Below are 16,533 nucleotides of genomic sequence, written 5' to 3' on the forward strand. Positions count from 1 at the left end.
ACCAAACGAGAATCAAAAATATTTGAAAAAAAGGGTGGCTATGTCTGTATTGAACATGTACAGACTTTTTCCCTTGTCATGATTGCCTAAACAATACAGTATAATAACTATTTACATAGCATTTACATTGTCTTAGGCATTATAAGTAATCTAGGTATGATTTAAAGCATACGGGAGGGTTTGTATATGTTACATGCAAATACTATGCCATTTTATATCAGTGACTTGAGCATCCATGAATTTTGATATCCACGGGGGTGAGGTTGGGGAGATCCTAAAACCAATCCCCCTCAAATACTGAGGGATGACTGTATATACAAAACTACTGTTAGGTGCGCAATATCAGTCTATCTCACAAGGCTTCTGTAAGACTCAAATGAGAATCTAGATGGTTCCACTTAAAAGAACGGATTGCTGTACGTGTGTGTGTGTGTGTGCGCGTGCGTGTGTATGCTATTTTTATTGCATAATCCGAATGAGTAACAAATATATCCAATTCTCAAATATAGAAAGTTATCTGGGTATATTTACTTAAAAATTTTTAATAGAAGCTACCATTTACTGAGCTCTAAATGCCATCGGTATGCTACATGCTTTATGTTTCACCTAATCTTTATAATAACCTTAGGAGATGGGTATCCTCTACATCTTAAATGAGGAAACACGAGGTCAAGAAACATGGTAAAGGTCCCAGTGACTAGACCATATTAGAACTGAGATGAATTCAGGGCTATTTGTCTGCAAAGCCTGTGAACTCATTCTATTCTCTAAAGTTCTAAAAATGGATGTTTCTCTTCAATTATATTCTAGTTAAGCCTCATTTATATGCTCTTATGAAAAATCAAGCAGTTTCAAGAACTATCAAATAGAATTACAACTTTTTCTTGACAATTCACAGTCATCAATGTGAACAGTAGTCACGGTTTGGGCAGTAACGTGGTTTACTCTAAAGACCCTGCACTTCACGGCCTAGTAGGATTTTTGCCTTGCATTCAACCAGGTAGTTTTTTGTTTTTTTCCTTTACCCTGTCACTTTTCCTTGTTATTTTTGTGTCTGTAATTTGCTGTGGACTAATAAACCAAATAACCAAATGTACAGGAATGGTATCTAAAGCAGTGGTTCTGAAACTTTAGTATCCACAACTCACCTGGTGAGCTAGTTTAAATGCAGGTTCTTGGGTCACACTCCCAGATGTTCTGATTTAGTAGCTTTGGGAGAATGAGGCCCAGGATTTGCCCTATGAGTAAAGAACATATACTTTATGACTATGAGAAAAAGGGGAGTCCATTTTCAGTAGCTTTTATATTTTCATCTACGGCCTGGTTAGTTGAGATTACTGGATATATATATATATATATATCTATATATAGCCTGCTATTTGAGATACTAAATATCTTTAGAACTACATAGTTTCAAAAACAACTTTATTTTTCCCCCTTACATTATAAAATTTAGATTTTATAAAATTTAGATTTGTTGAACAAAATGGCTACAGAAGAGTCAGAAAGTACCAGAAAAATGGCTTATTTCCCTCTCAAACCTTGCTTTAGTCTGTCAAACTTTCTTAAAGAGCAGCATGTATTTAGTCTTTGGAAATATGGGTCTGAGTTCTGGCATTCCGCTAGTTCTATGATTTGACAAATTGCCTAACCAGTCTCAGCTGCAGATTTTTGCTCGTCTTTAAGATGGGAGATAATAGTGCCTACTTCTCAGGGATAGTGGGAGCTTGAGAGAGAATGAACAAAAAGTATCGAGGGTAAGCACTTAATACGTGGTCAAAATTTCAAAATGAATTTGTTATTTATAAGGCTTCTAGTTGTAATTATCACAAAAGTTTTGTGGATTCTTTGAGGGAACCAGATTTCATATTTATACACCCCAATGCAATCTACAGAGATGAGCACAGTGGAGTGTCCTCCTTCATCGTCTAGGAGAGAAATAAAATTTGCAGTTGCAGCACATTATCCTTACTTTCGCTGTATAAAACGGGCTTGAAGTATTGATTTCTATGTCACACAGCAGGAGATGTAAAGAAACCAAGATTTTGCTTATTTAAATATTATAGACAAATCCTAAATATTTATAATGAAGGATTATTACTTCAGTGGAAGAAACAGGCATACTAACATGAAAAAACACATTTTATTGCACTTAAGTTATAAGAAAATAAAATTTCTAAGTGAATCAAACCATAGACACAATCCCTTTAAAGGTTGTTTTCCTCCATCATGTCAGGTTGTTACATAACTAAAATTAACCAACTTGAATCTGATTGTTTTAAATCAGACTATAAATAAAACAAACAAAAAAATAAACGGAAGGAGGAAAAAAAGATCACCTAGGATACAGTGTTAAACCACTTTCACAGTTCAGCTTGAGTTGTGGCTCTTGGAGAATGAGGCAAACCATTTGACTTTTTCATTCATTTTGTTTGTTTGCATGTGACGCCTTTACTACAAAAACTGAATAGTTTCTGCTTTGTCAGTTACTCAGAGCAATAAAACTGTAACAGTTGTTTTCCCAAATACTGTAAAACACTAAGACTGACCAGCAACTTTATTTTAATTTTGTGTTTTATATATTTTTAAAATAATTTGTCAGTTTTACGATGTACGTTCGTCCATTCACCACAGCCCTCAAAAAGAAAAGTTTCTCCACAGAACAGGCAAGTAATAGCTCTGTTCCAAGGAATGTGTTTTAATTTTTGCCCAGATAAAAGAAAATAAGCTTTGCACACACTCTCAATTCTTTACTTGCAGGCAAACTTCACTCTTTATTATCTGAAACTCTTCCATTCTCAGCCTCTTAGAGGCACAGATGGCTCAAGTTTCAGTGGCAAAAAGTCTTTTCTCCATAACCAAACTAGAGCAAATTTGGAATTCAGTCTGGGACTAAAACGTCACAGCAGAAAAAAAATAAAAAAAAATAATTTGCTTTTTTTCTTTCTTTCATTTAGCAGCATAAATAAGTTTGGCCACTGGGAGTACAGTACAGGGGTGGGACAACAATCCCATATTTGAAGACCTACTTCTAGCACCAGCATCAAGAATTAAATCCATCTCAGGACTCACAGAACCCAGGACAACTTGCCACCTTTGAGCAACATATGCATTGAAGAATGTATATGGAAGCAACAGTAAATAGATTAACAGAGGCTAATACTGTGATTGATTGACATTGGCAATGGTTGGCAAAAAAAAAAAAAAAAAAAAAAAAAAAAAAGCTTTTCATGATAACTGTACAAAAACAATTCACAGTAATTTTTTTAAGCTTTTCCACTCCAGAAAAATGACTTTTTGTTGCAGATGCTCTCTAATTAGAAAGTCAACCAGTACTTGTTTTGATGTTATTGCAGTTCCTTTCTAGGTGTCTAGTTGTCAGTGGTAAAAGAACAGGCTAGCAGAATCTGTAATGATGTTTCAGCATTAACACTGCCCAATGACCACTGGAGAAGAAAATAAAGAAATAATTGCACCTGGTTTGATTTAGAAAGTCTCATTTTGCAAAGCTGCCCTCAGTCAAAAGTGAAGCCTTTTATGTGATGAGACAGCAGACGCCTCTCTTGTCAGTTATGGTTTGTCATCTCTTCTTCTTTTCCTTCTTAGTCTGTAGGTCTTTTCAGTCTGTTGCCCCAAGCCAACATCCTGCACCACTGAGAACAAGGGATTTTTTTTCTTTTTCTTTTCTTTTTTTCTTTTTGCAGGGGGAAGGGCAGGGAGTATATCGTCTACACAATTGGACAAATTCATCTTTTCTGCTCTTCACTTCATGTCCACATCAAAGTCCAGCACCAGCAGCTTGGTTTCTTCAGTCCCATTCCGACTCCCAACTGCACACACCAGCTTTGTGTTTGAGGCTCTGATCCGCCACACAACTCCCCCACTCCCCCCACTCTCCAATGTGACTAGGTTTCGAATAAATTCACCCGTTTTCAAGTCCCATAGTTTTACAGTTCCATCATCTGAGCTGGTAATTACAAAGTTCTTGTTGAACTGTAAACAGGTCACAGCACTCTGATGCTTGTTGGGACCTAGACAAAAACCAAAAGAATTTAATTACTGGTTAGAAATAATGGCTATGGGTTAGTTACATTATAATTTGTAGACTTCTACTTTAGAACATACAATAAATGCAACATTTGAAATGATACATATTTAGAAACCCATGTCCTCAGTATTTTAGGATCAGCATGGATGTAAGAAAATCTGGTAGTGATTTGTAACTGAAACATTAACTTTCAAGAGGTCTGTCTTCCAAGAAGCTTGGTTAGCTACCAGACAAATATCTTATTTTCTGGCTGTGTGAACGACAGCATTCCTTGGTGAGGATGCAGATAGTGCAACTTCGTACCTTCTGCTGATGGACAAATGAGCACTAAGAGATCTATTACCCCACCACTATGAACCACTCAAAGCTGAATGGTCACTATTCCAAAACTCTGAGGAGAGACAAAACCAATGAGTAAAAAGCTACAATGTTGCATATCAGATGGCCGCACGGAAAAAAACACTTTCTAAGGGCTATAACAAATAGAAAAAGTTAATCATGAGGCACTGCTGTACCTCATCTAATATTAGTGATTTTCACTTGTTTCTTTCTCTATTTTAGTAGGCACTATTATTCCTCTCCATTCCAGTTAAGCACGTGACTAAGCAGAGGCCAAAGAAATTTTCTATCAAGGATGCTTTTGTTTTTTTCAATAAGGCAGCCCTTTAAAATTGGACTACAAATTCAAAATGCAATGGTCAATCAAAAAATATAATGAGTATGTTGCTTCTATGATATAGCCAAGATCTTTCTTCTCACTGTTCTTAAAGGTTAAGTAGAGTCAATTGAACATGCAGGAAGTGATTAAACAATTTTATATTACATATTAAAAACACAGTTTAAAACATTTCCTCAAGAGTAGACTAGTTCTGTAAGTCAGGGTGAAAATATTCATAAACTTTTCTGAAGTAACCATTCTATATGAGGTTGACTCTTTTTGTGATGCTAAAGCTCCATATTTCTCTTGAATAATGAACTCATTTTTAATGAACAAAATGAAAGGTAACTAATACTTACCTTGCAATGTTTGTAAACACTGTCCTGTTTTGATATCCCAGATTTTAACTGTAGAATCTGCATTCCCAGAGACAAGAATATTGTCTTTGAGTTCCATTCCACTTGTTAACGACTGGTGCCCTGTTAACGTGTGAATGCAATTCCCTGTCTCCACATCCCAAACACGGATTGACGTATCAAGAGATCCACTCACCACATGGATACCATCAAACTACAAAAGACACAGTTTATTAGAATAGAAGTATGGATACTCTCCCTATCAATTACTGACCTTAATCCTAGTAGGAAAGGGGAAGAGGATGGGAAACAGGTAATGCCAGGAACAAAATGAGGTACTAAGATAAAGTGGCAATGAGGATAAAGTGCATGCTATCAAGCAACTCTACAATGTTATCTTCTCACACACTTCTATCAGAAAGGCTCATCTTTATGTCAAGCAGCTTCAAAGTAGATGCAGAAACAACTTAAAATGAAAACAAAGCACCTAAAATGAACAATATGTTAATTTTCAAATAATCTGGCCCCACCTAGCTATATATCATGGATGACTGAAAGAACTGCTATTTGAGTTTTACTTCCCACTAGGAAGCTGAGACTGACATAGCTTACGATTAATGGAATGCTTATCAACACCTAAGGCATCAAAAGGGCTAGAGATAACTTTCGTAATGTTCAAAAGTAAGTTCCATTAAAAACTGTGTGTAAAATAAAATTTCATCTATAAGAACCTAATGCTAATTAGGAAATGTGCCAAAAGATAATTGTATCTGGAATCAGAAGAGGTGGCATTTTGATATCAAAAGCAAACTACATACTACCTCTTCTCCAGCTTCCCAGCTACACCAAAAGTCAATAACAGTCTATCATTTCTATATAATAATGTGGCTACCTCTTTTCTCAATCAAATGGTTTATTTAAATTAGAATATTATATTCATTAAGCTTCTGAACATATCACAAACAGGTGCAGCCAATTCCCCTTCCTCCAAATTCATCACCTTTTCTAATTTAGCAAACATTTTTATCATACTGTCAATATTTCATGACATGGACAATATCCCTTCGATAAAGAAACAAATATCCTAAGAACAGAATTGACAGTACTAAGATTATGTATTAATTTGCTGAACATTAATGGGCAATAACTGGTAAATAAACCATATAAGCTATAGGAAATATTTTTACACTGAAAATGTTGCCTTTCTGGAAATAAAACAAGATTCATATTCTAAACTTCCTGTTCATCTAGTTAATGATGTCAAAATATGGCAATGTTTTCAAGGATATGGGCTTGAAATATAAACCAAAAAAAAGAAATCAGTTTAGTCAACTTTACTTCTTTATGACTACAAATCAGTGGGCCTGGGACAGTAGAGTGCTTTATGCAAAAAGGATCTATTTCCACTTTGAATGGGGATGGAATCACAATTACATGGTCCATCAACTTTCAGCTATCAAAGCAAAGGGGCAGCTTTTGGCCATATTAATCTTCTGCAAAGGAGTTTCTTAAAATCCAGGTTACTCTCCTATGAGACTATTTAACCATTAATTAACATAGCAAAACTTAGAGCCCCAAAGTGTCAGGTTGCAAAACAAATATTTGTATTTAGAGGAAAAACAGATCACAGAAAATCGAAAGCATTTAAATAATTTTGAAATTTACACTTTCTTCATGCCAATTTTAACGTATATAAAAACAGCACAGAATAATCTGATTAATCTTTTTTGGACTGTACTGGATCAGCAATTTGACAGTGATTATCTGAGTAAAACAACCTTATGATTCATCAGGAGAGCATTTAAGGGAGAGATAAGAGATCTTACCTGTAATGAATAGACTCTATTAGTATGCCCCTGCAACGTGTGTAGACAGGTTTCAGTCTCTGGATCCCACACCTTTACCATAAAATCATATGCTCCACTAACAACCCTCCTGCCATCATATTGAACACAGCGGACTGCTGCAACATGACCCATCAAAACATGTAAACACTGGCCTGTCTCAATATCCCAAACCCTAAGAGTGGCATCTCGAGAACCGCTAACAACTCTGCAGAAGGAGAAATAGAAAAACAAAACAAAACAAAAAAACCCACGTTTAGAATTTTTAATAATATGAGAAAACATGGTAGATTTAGTCAAGGTTTTTTAGCTTTTTTTTTTTTTTTTTACACAGCAACAACTGTTTTCAAAAGAAGTCCTAGGTAAAACCTTGGTATATAAACATAATAAGGGAATGGGAAGTTGGGAAGCCTAGAATGCTGCATGCTTGGTTCCCTGACCTGTGGACCTTAGTTCAGCACCTTAAGGTTCTGTGGGACTGAGTTTGAAAACCACTGTACTGTATTTTTTAAAAAGCAGCAGAAGCTGCCTCTAAATATATACAATAAGATTTTGATTTTAGAAATAAAATGTTAATGTGGGCTTATGTATAAAATGTTAATGGGAGAACTCTAGGTGGTAGTAGTTTAAAGAATTTAAATTTTCTTTATGTTCTTTGCCATTTTCCAAAATTTCAATTATGAATGCATATATTCCCTTGTGATTAGGTAAAAAATTCAATAAAGTTTATACAACAAAACAAGTCAGAATTTGGAATTTAAACAGCTGCAGATTTGTGTTTACACTATACATTCCAGTAAAAATTAACCAGTTTTAGACATGTCCTCAAACACAGGCTGCTTATGCTTTTAATGATTAGATTTATAAATATGCAGTAGGCTATAAAAATATTAAGAGATAAAAATTTTAAAAGATATGTACATCTTTAAAAACAATGGCTATCCCTTAAACATTTGGTTCAACATTAGTGCTATACTCTTCTGAAAACCAGAGCAATATGCAAATACTGTAATCATTTTTGGATTACAAAACAAAGCTGAACACTCAGGTATCCTTATGTCATTCTGAAGAGATAAAGAAATACCACAGTTTCCATATTTTAAAAAAGTAGATAATGAAAGGGTTGAGAGAACCCTTTGATTGAGAACATAATGTTGAGAGAACATAATGGAAACTGGAATACAAGGTCTCTTGATGCTCATCTCCCAAATTTTAACAGTATAGCACACTGTTCAAAGTAGAGGTAAATGACGATTGAAAAGGTACTCCTTTTCACATATTACAAATCTAGTGTGAAATCTGCTTAATGTAATCATTCTTAATAAAGAAGATGCTATAGACAGAATTAAAGGTAAAGACTGCCATGGATTCAATGTAAGGACCTTTCAGAGAGACCTTTTTTGACAAATGAGGTAGAAATCATGCTTGTTTAACAGGGGTACGATGAAGATAATAGATAGGATTTTAATAGGAGGGCTTTACAGGAGGAGATAAAAGCAACAGCAAAGGCACTGAGAAGAAAAAGTCAAAAAGTCCAGTTTGGCAGAAACCATTTTGAAAACTGGATCAAGGATTTCTTCCTTAATTCGTTAGTCAACAGTAGGCTCAAAAAGACTTAAGAACTGGGCAGTGACACTATCATAATTATAAAAGGACTGTATGTCAGCTGTATAAAACATAAGATGACCAAGTTAGAAAGCTGTGACAATAGTTCAGAATGAGAGAACAAATTACCCACAGGCCTCAGCTTTTGCCTAGACTTAGAGATAGGGTGGGTGTAAGGTGGGTAGGTAATTTAAAAAGGCTCAGACGCTTGAAGCCTGAATCTGTCCCACTTGCAGAAATAAGAATACCAAAAAAAGAGAGAGAAAACATGATTTCCACTTGAATATGATGAGTCATCAAAGATACAGAACAATAAAAAGGATTAGAGATTAGAGAGTAGAGAGTTTCAAAGAGGAAGCCGACAACACTAGCAAATGAGAAAGGAAATTTACAGACAATCCCCAATTTTAAGACAAAACGCTATGGCTTTCCTAGAATAGAAACATCTGAAGTTTAATAATTAAACCTAATTTAAGAGCACACTGTCACTATTTCAGTAACTCTACACAGAAAGGGCCCAAATTCACAAATAATAGAGGAAGAAGTCCCAACCATGATAAGATTTTCCCTTACCTTTTTTCATGAAGATGCATACAACGCACAGTGGAAGTATGCCCATATAAGGTGTGTATACATTCTCCAGTCTCTGCATTCCACACTTTGAGAGTCCGATCTGTAGATCCACTAATGATGATGTTGTCTCTCATTTGTGATGACCATACTCCACCTGTATGTCCCACTAATGTTCTCAGACACTGGAAAAACACTTAAGATGATTACTTTTGGGTAGAAAGGAAAAGCGATTTAAATAAAATTTAATAGCTCATTAAAATTTGGAGTAAAGTTACTTATTCAATTTGTTTGGCTCTTCAGAAAATATTACATCCATATAAAATGATCCCATCACTATTTATTGTTTTGTTTATTCAATAGCATTATAAATTTATATAAGCACAAGCAATTGAGGAACAAGTATGTAGAAAGCAAACATATGATATAAAACATGACATAATAAAAAGGAAACACGATATGAAAGCAGTTATGATAGCTCTGGCCTGGCCTCTTTGATGAAATAATACTGAAATTGCAACTGGGTTTCTTCCATGGGAATAGATTCAATGAAAGTATGCCAACAGTATTGGGTGTGGCTACATACCACATTTCATCTGAATCTGCCCCAGGGCAGTAGTTAGGAGCCAGTGAAGCTACTTCTAGACAAGTAAAGACAGACATTAAAGCCCTGAAATAAATCCCAAACTAATATTACACTATGGAAATATAAAGCTGCTTTAAAAAATTTTAACATCTGACTTGGAATATTTATAAGATACCTGCCAAGAAGCAACATGGTAAAAGACATTTTAAAAGACATGGATTTTTTTTGTTTTCATACTCTCTTCTGTTATTTTTTAGGTGGCAATTACTTAATTCATGAAAATATTCTCTACTGGACAGATAAAAATAAATATTCACTAGAGAATCATTAAGGTATGATATGGTACACAGTCAAGCTGATTGCTTGGGCTACTTTTTTCTTCAAACTTAACATTTAAATGCCTAGTCCACTCTCATCTCACAAGGGTTTGAGATAAGTATAAATTAACATGATTTATTAAGTTCTAAACTATAGGTAGGTAATCAACAAAGCAGTTTATAAGGAAAAATAAATATCCCTCAACCATGCTTTTGAAAAACATTACAAAGTAATGAGGTATAACTTAGATAGCAAATAAAAGTGGGGAAAAATTGAGCCAAGAAAAAGATAAAAGCACCCTTGAAAATGTTAAAATATCTGTCACAAAGATAGATAAATTATGTAAATGAAAAAAATTTAATGAAACCTTTATCATGAGAAGCATCACTATCCTCATGCCATTGACTTTCACAAATATGGGGAAAAAAGCTAAGTTACGAGCTCTGATATTTGCTATCCAAATAACTGAGAATCAAAAACGAATTATTGTTTTCTTTTTTCCAGTTGCTACTTGCAATGATATACACAAAATTATGACTTTGTGAAGTGTAGGAAGAGTAAACTTACTTTGCCCGTGACTGCTGACCAAACTTTTAAAGTGTTGTCATCAGAACCACTAACTATTCGGTTACCACAAAACTGTAAGCATGTGATCACATGATCATCATGTCCTTTCAGCACCTATAAGAAAGATGTGCAGATTAGAAATATGTTAATTAAATTATGTTCTTTAAAATACTGGTGAAGAGAAAATAGAAGGCATAAACAGGAACAGTAATTTGTAGTCTATCTCTAGAATTAAAATTTATATAAAATATAAAGCATTATTTTTCCTGGCTGACGAATTCAGAATTAAATATTTTCTTGTTTCCATAGTCTATTATTTATACTCAAAACATCAACTATTAAAGTTTTACTGCATCAAGACCTCATAAAGATGGTTCAAACACCAACGTATTTGACAATAATCTATTCCATCTGTTCAAACCAGAAGAATATGCCTCTAATTTTTACAACTTTGACACACAAGAACAAAATAAGCATCTATTAACCACAAAGAGTAACAATTATTAGCATTCTTAAAACAAAAAAAATCATAATATATACATATTAGTATAACAATGTCTCCCCAAATTGTTTTCTTCCAGTTGTAAAAATATGCCCAATAATTTCAAGTGTTTTTACCATTCTTTATATATTTGAAATGTTATTAGACAGAAAACCAGAATTATGCTTCAATTTATAAAAATAAGACACACAAAAGCCACCAAATCCAAAACACAGACACTCCTCAAAAAATCATGTTTGGAGTATGTGATCAGAGGAGGCAGCAAATTCTTAGGTAGAATGTGTATGACACAGTAAAATTCAACAGGATATTGAGAGATTTTCATTTGTGTAAGATAAAAAGATACTCAATTTAACTTATCTTTTATTCAAGCACAATTAGTTGTCAGATTAGAGAAATTAGCAATAAAAGAATATTGTCAGTAATACTTTCAGTTATTTTAAAATATATGGTTTTCTTTCTACAGAAGAGGGATGTCAAATTATACAGTTTGCCAAGTGAAATAGTACACTAGGTACTAACACTGTTTAACGGTTTCTGTTACATTGTGCAGAGTTCAGTTACCTTAGGAGATTTGAGTTCTCCTCGCCTCCAGTTAGTATCAATTCTGTGCTGTCTGATGTATGCACTTTTCCATGGACTGTGTATGAAACCTGGTTTTATTACTTTTCTTCTCTTGATGTGCAATGGTTCATCAATCCCTAAAATGTTACAGTTCAAGAGTAAATTGCCTTCACCAATAATAACAATTATACATTTTATAAAGTATTCCATCTTTCTCTCTGCTCAAAACCACTGAAATGCAAGACATTGTCCAATTTCTAATACTGTTATCACAGTATGTAGCAATAATGTAAAGTTTACATTCTATATGGCATATTTTTGTATTCACTATTTCATTTCTTTCTCAAAATGATTCTAAAATATGTTGGCGAAGATGTGAGGAAATTGGAATGCTTGTGCAAATGGTGCAGCTGCTGTGGAAAATAGTCTGGTGGTTCCCCAAAACAAACATAGAATTAACATATGATCTAGCAATTCCACTTCTGGATAAATAACCAAAACAATTAAAAGCAGAGTCTCAAACAGTTATCTGTACACCCATGTTCATAGTAGGATTATTCACAGTAACTAAAAGGTGCAAGCAATGCAAGGGTCCATCGAAAGATGGGTAAACAAAATGTAGCATTAGATACATATACACAATGGAATAAAAGAAATTCTGACACATGCTATGACATGGATGAACCTTGAAGACATTATGCTAAGTGAAATAAGCTGATTACAAAAGGAAAAATATTGTATGATTTCACTTATATGAGGTACCTAGAGTAGTCAAACTCATAGAGACAGAAAGTAAAAGGGTGGTTGCCAGAGGCTGTGGAGAGGAATAACGGGGAGTTATAACAGGGGGCATGGAGTTTCACGTGAAGATGATGAAGTTCTGAACACAGATGGTAGTGATAGTTGCAAAACAATGTGAATGTACTTAATGCCACTGAGCTGTACATATAAAAACGGTTAAACTGATAAATTACATACATGTTATCACAATTTTTAAAAGATCATTAAAAAAAGATTATATGGAAGAAGGGAAGGCAGAGATTAATCCCACTTCATGTATGCAAATACTTAAGAATAAAGATCTCACTGATTAATCCAAGCCCTACAGAGGTCAAAAGCAGGATGAGAAACCAAGTACCCTGGATCTTTACCTCAAACCTTTATTAACTGGACTAACCATCAATGCTTCCTACTTGACTATAACTATCATGAAGGGAATAATCACCTATAGAGTACCTACATCATGCTCTATGATTCTTTCTAAAATATTCTGCTTCTGAGGCACATAATATTTTTATATTTTATCAAAAATATTTTTCTGGATGTCTGCTTGGAAAAAACAAAAAAACAAAAAAACGGTTCTCCCAATACACAGGATAACTACTCCTCTACTAAGGAAAAAAACAGGTTTCAAGAACATAAGCTCCATGACAGAAAGAGAACTTCAGTTCACTGCTATATCCCCCACCTTGAAGAAATGTCTGGCTCATAGGAGTTGTTCAATAAACATTTATGAAAAGAATGAATTAATACTAAATATTTGGATATTTAATTGGAAATATAATTTCGGGGTTTCCTTTAAATCATCCTCATCTTGACTTTTTCATTGTTTATTAATTCTACTAGTGATAGGAAGCAAATCAGATATATTTGCTATTAGTTATATTGCCTGTTAAAGGGGTTATTTAGCTGTAAGATTCGGCTCATTTGAATGTGTAGAATAATCTGTGGATTTTATCATAAGTAGCTGAATATTTATTTTTTCTACTTGTTTTCAGAATCACTCTGCTTTTCAAAGTACAAACATATTCTCTATGCAGTTTTGAACCTTACCCTCTTCTTTGCATTTCTCTCTCCAGAGAAGGTTGTCTTCAGCCAAAATTCTCCAGTAGCGGCATGTCTGAGCCGCTTGTAGCAGGTCTTTGGGTTCCAGGAATGAAAGCACATAGAGTGCCAACTAAGAAAAAAATGCATAGTATAATACCCATATTTAAATAAATATATATATTATATAATAAGTTAATTATTCTCCACAGGATGAGATACTTGATAAATATAATTCTGCACTCTGATTTCTAAAATTATGAAAGGCAGTAACTTCAGTCCTAACAAATATATACCAGATAAAAAACACACACACACCTTATGGTTTTTATGAACTTCACTCTACTAACTCTTTACCTCTCCAAGGACTACTTATTAAACCTCTCTGTCTCTGCTCTTGCCTTTGCTCTGTGAGCCTCAACTCAATTTTTTTAAAAAATGTTATTAGTTGTTTAACTTTGTTCTCTATCCTACTACAATGTAAATTCACTGAAGATAGGACCTAAATGCTTGCCTGACAGATAAGAAATGAGATTTGTGTATATTCTGTGTGGTATGACTTCAGATCATTTCTGATAGATATATATCATAATTAACAGTCTTCAAATCAAAGTGTTTATTATCATAATGAACTTTTGAAACACTTACATCCTTGACTGTAAATGACAAAGGGGTACAATTATTAAACCATTCCATAGACATATAAAAGTAATTGAGTTCTGATTACCTTACATTACTTATAAGGATCTTCTTGATGGGCCACATAAGAGTTGTATATTTGAGCTAAATCTTTGGTATACCACTGATTTAAAAACTTTGTTTATAATACTTGTAAATTATTAATTTTTTTCAGTGTGTCAGTTCAAATAAATAAAAAGGAAAAATAAAGAGAAAAAAAGAAAGAAGGGGAATTACAGCCTCTGATTATTCAAGTAGCCTCATATATCACATAAAATTTTAAATTATGATACTAGGGAAAACAATTTAAATAGAGCAATTAAGTTCAGTTTTCATATGAACTAAATGACAAGAACTAAAACAAATTATCCGTTAAAGGGTCAAGGGTCATATAGGGAGTAAAAGCACAATTTTAATTATTTTTTGATGCTAAATGTAAATTATATAATATAAATTATGCTTTCCCAATGACTTTGCATATATAAGGAATTCATCATGGGCTGGGTGTGGTGGCTCACTCCTGTAATACCAGCACTTTGGGAGGCCGAGGTGGGTGGATCACTTGAGGCCAGGAGTTCGACACCAGCTTGGTCAACATGGTGAAACCCCACCTCTACTAAAAATACAAAAATTAGCCAGGTGTGGTGGTGCACACTTATAATCCCAGCTACTCAGGAGGCTGAGGCATAAGAATCACTTGAACCCAGCAGGTGGAGGTTGCAGTGAGCCAAGATCACGTCGTTGCACTCCAGCCCGGGCGACAGACCAAGATTCTGTCTCAACAACAACAACAACAACAACTCATCATTAATTACATATTTATTGAGTATATTCAATATACAAAATACTCCAACCAGCCAATATTCAGTTTAATACTACTACTGATGAATGATAATGAAAAACTTTTTGTGAAATAATTACTTTTGGTATATCAGAGAAGACCAGTATTATGCAGAGAAGCTGAGTCATTTAAAATAAAAAGGTCTAACTATATTCAACAATACTCACACATATATAATCTCAATATTGTACTTAACAGATACTCCAAAAGCCACTTAATTTGGGAATTACCAATCAATCGAAGCCTAGGCAAGTTCGCTTTGTGTCAGTATAGCAGTAATGTGATGTGACCATTACTAATCTATGTGGAATTGTAATTTAATATAGAAGCTATCAGGCATAAAAATATTTGTGCAAAAGAGATGCTAATTAATGACCAAGATATTTATCTAAAAACAGAAAAAGGCTATTCTTTGCTTTGCTTTGCTTTAGTTATCTAACTGAAGTAGAAATCAGGTAATTTACAGAAATAGTCAATGGATCTTAAAGACTAGGAAACAACAAATCCAGAACAGCTTAGATTTCAAAAGTACATCCCCAAATCACCAGGTAAAATTTCCAGCATTGTGATTATGAGATCATCTAGTCCAGTGCATTAAAGAGAAATATGAAGAAATACTAAGGCGCTAAAGAAAGTTGAAGTGCTAACTCTACAGGTTACTGGCACACTTTCCTTAAAAGTAGTGAAGACACTAACTCAACCAAGAACTTCAACTTATTAAATGTTTGCTTATTTACATCTAGCCAGTTCCATCAAAACATCTAAGCAATACAGAAAATACACAAAGCAAAACAAAAAAATATGAATTAAAAAATCAGAAAAGAAGGTTTAAACTAGAGAAAAAGTACAGCACAAATATGCTGTCAACAAGGTTATGTCTTACAAGGTTTTGAATTAAACTGTCAAGCCAAAAAGAGAATAGCAATTAGTTGCATGATTCTTACTACGTATTATGAGGAGGAAGTACACCAGTTCCCTCAAAGGAAGCAAGGTTTTGTCATGTAGGGCTCTAAAATGGACTGAATGTCCATATTCCCTCAAATTCCTGTTGAAATCCTAACCCTCAATGTGATGGTATTAGGAAGTGAGGTGTTTGGAAAATAATTAGGTCATGAGGTTGGAGTCCTCATGAATGGAATTAGTACTCCCATAAAAGGGACATCCCCCCCACCACCACCCCCACCCCGCAAAAAAATTACCCAAGTGTGGTGGCACATGCCTGTACTCCTAGCTACTCAAGAGGCTAAGGTAGGAGAATCATTTGAGCCTAGGAGTTTGAGGCTGCAGTGAGCTATGATCATTCCACTGCATCCCAGCCTGGGCAACAGACTGAGACTCCGTCCGTCCAGCCACTATGGTAGGGAGTTATGGGTTTCTTACAGCCAAATCAAATGGTCCAGTTAATGCAGTTTTCTATTCATTTGTTTTAAAGGTAAAACCCAGATTAGTATTTCTTCCTAAAGATCACTTCTGCCAGAGAAAAGCTGTTGAATTGAAACGTATTTCAGATAATTACCTTTTCCTTGTCCAACTCTGTAAGAATTGCTTTTTTTTATTTTTCTCTATAACCTA

At 34.3% G+C, this 16,533-nt stretch overlaps 1 protein-coding gene across 8 annotated transcripts in view; it reads right to left on the reverse strand.

Moving 5' to 3' along the window:
• Nucleotides 1-2,124: 2,124 nt before the first annotated feature.
• The window catches only part of FBXW7 (F-box and WD repeat domain containing 7), a 211,096-nt gene continuing 196,687 nt past the window's right edge, over nt 2,125-16,533 (reverse strand). For all 8 annotated transcript variants that reach the window (XM_063664197.1, XM_054484354.2, XM_063664199.1 and 5 more), the window contains 7 exons: nt 13,452-13,575; nt 11,619-11,755; nt 10,553-10,666; nt 9,085-9,266; nt 6,889-7,114; nt 5,066-5,276; nt 2,125-4,031 (listed from right to left, as the gene is read on the reverse strand). In XM_063664197.1, the coding sequence (XP_063520267.1) occupies nt 3,763-4,031; nt 5,066-5,276; nt 6,889-7,114; nt 9,085-9,266; nt 10,553-10,666; nt 11,619-11,755; nt 13,452-13,575 (1,263 nt within the window). In that variant the 3' untranslated portion in view covers nt 2,125-3,762. The remainder of the gene's footprint in view (nt 4,032-5,065; nt 5,277-6,888; nt 7,115-9,084; nt 9,267-10,552; nt 10,667-11,618; nt 11,756-13,451; nt 13,576-16,533) is intronic.

The sequence above is a fragment of the Pongo pygmaeus genome, chromosome 3, assembly GCF_028885625.2.
Source record: "Pongo pygmaeus isolate AG05252 chromosome 3, NHGRI_mPonPyg2-v2.0_pri, whole genome shotgun sequence".
In the NCBI taxonomy this organism is placed as follows: Eukaryota; Metazoa; Chordata; class Mammalia; order Primates; family Hominidae; genus Pongo; species Pongo pygmaeus.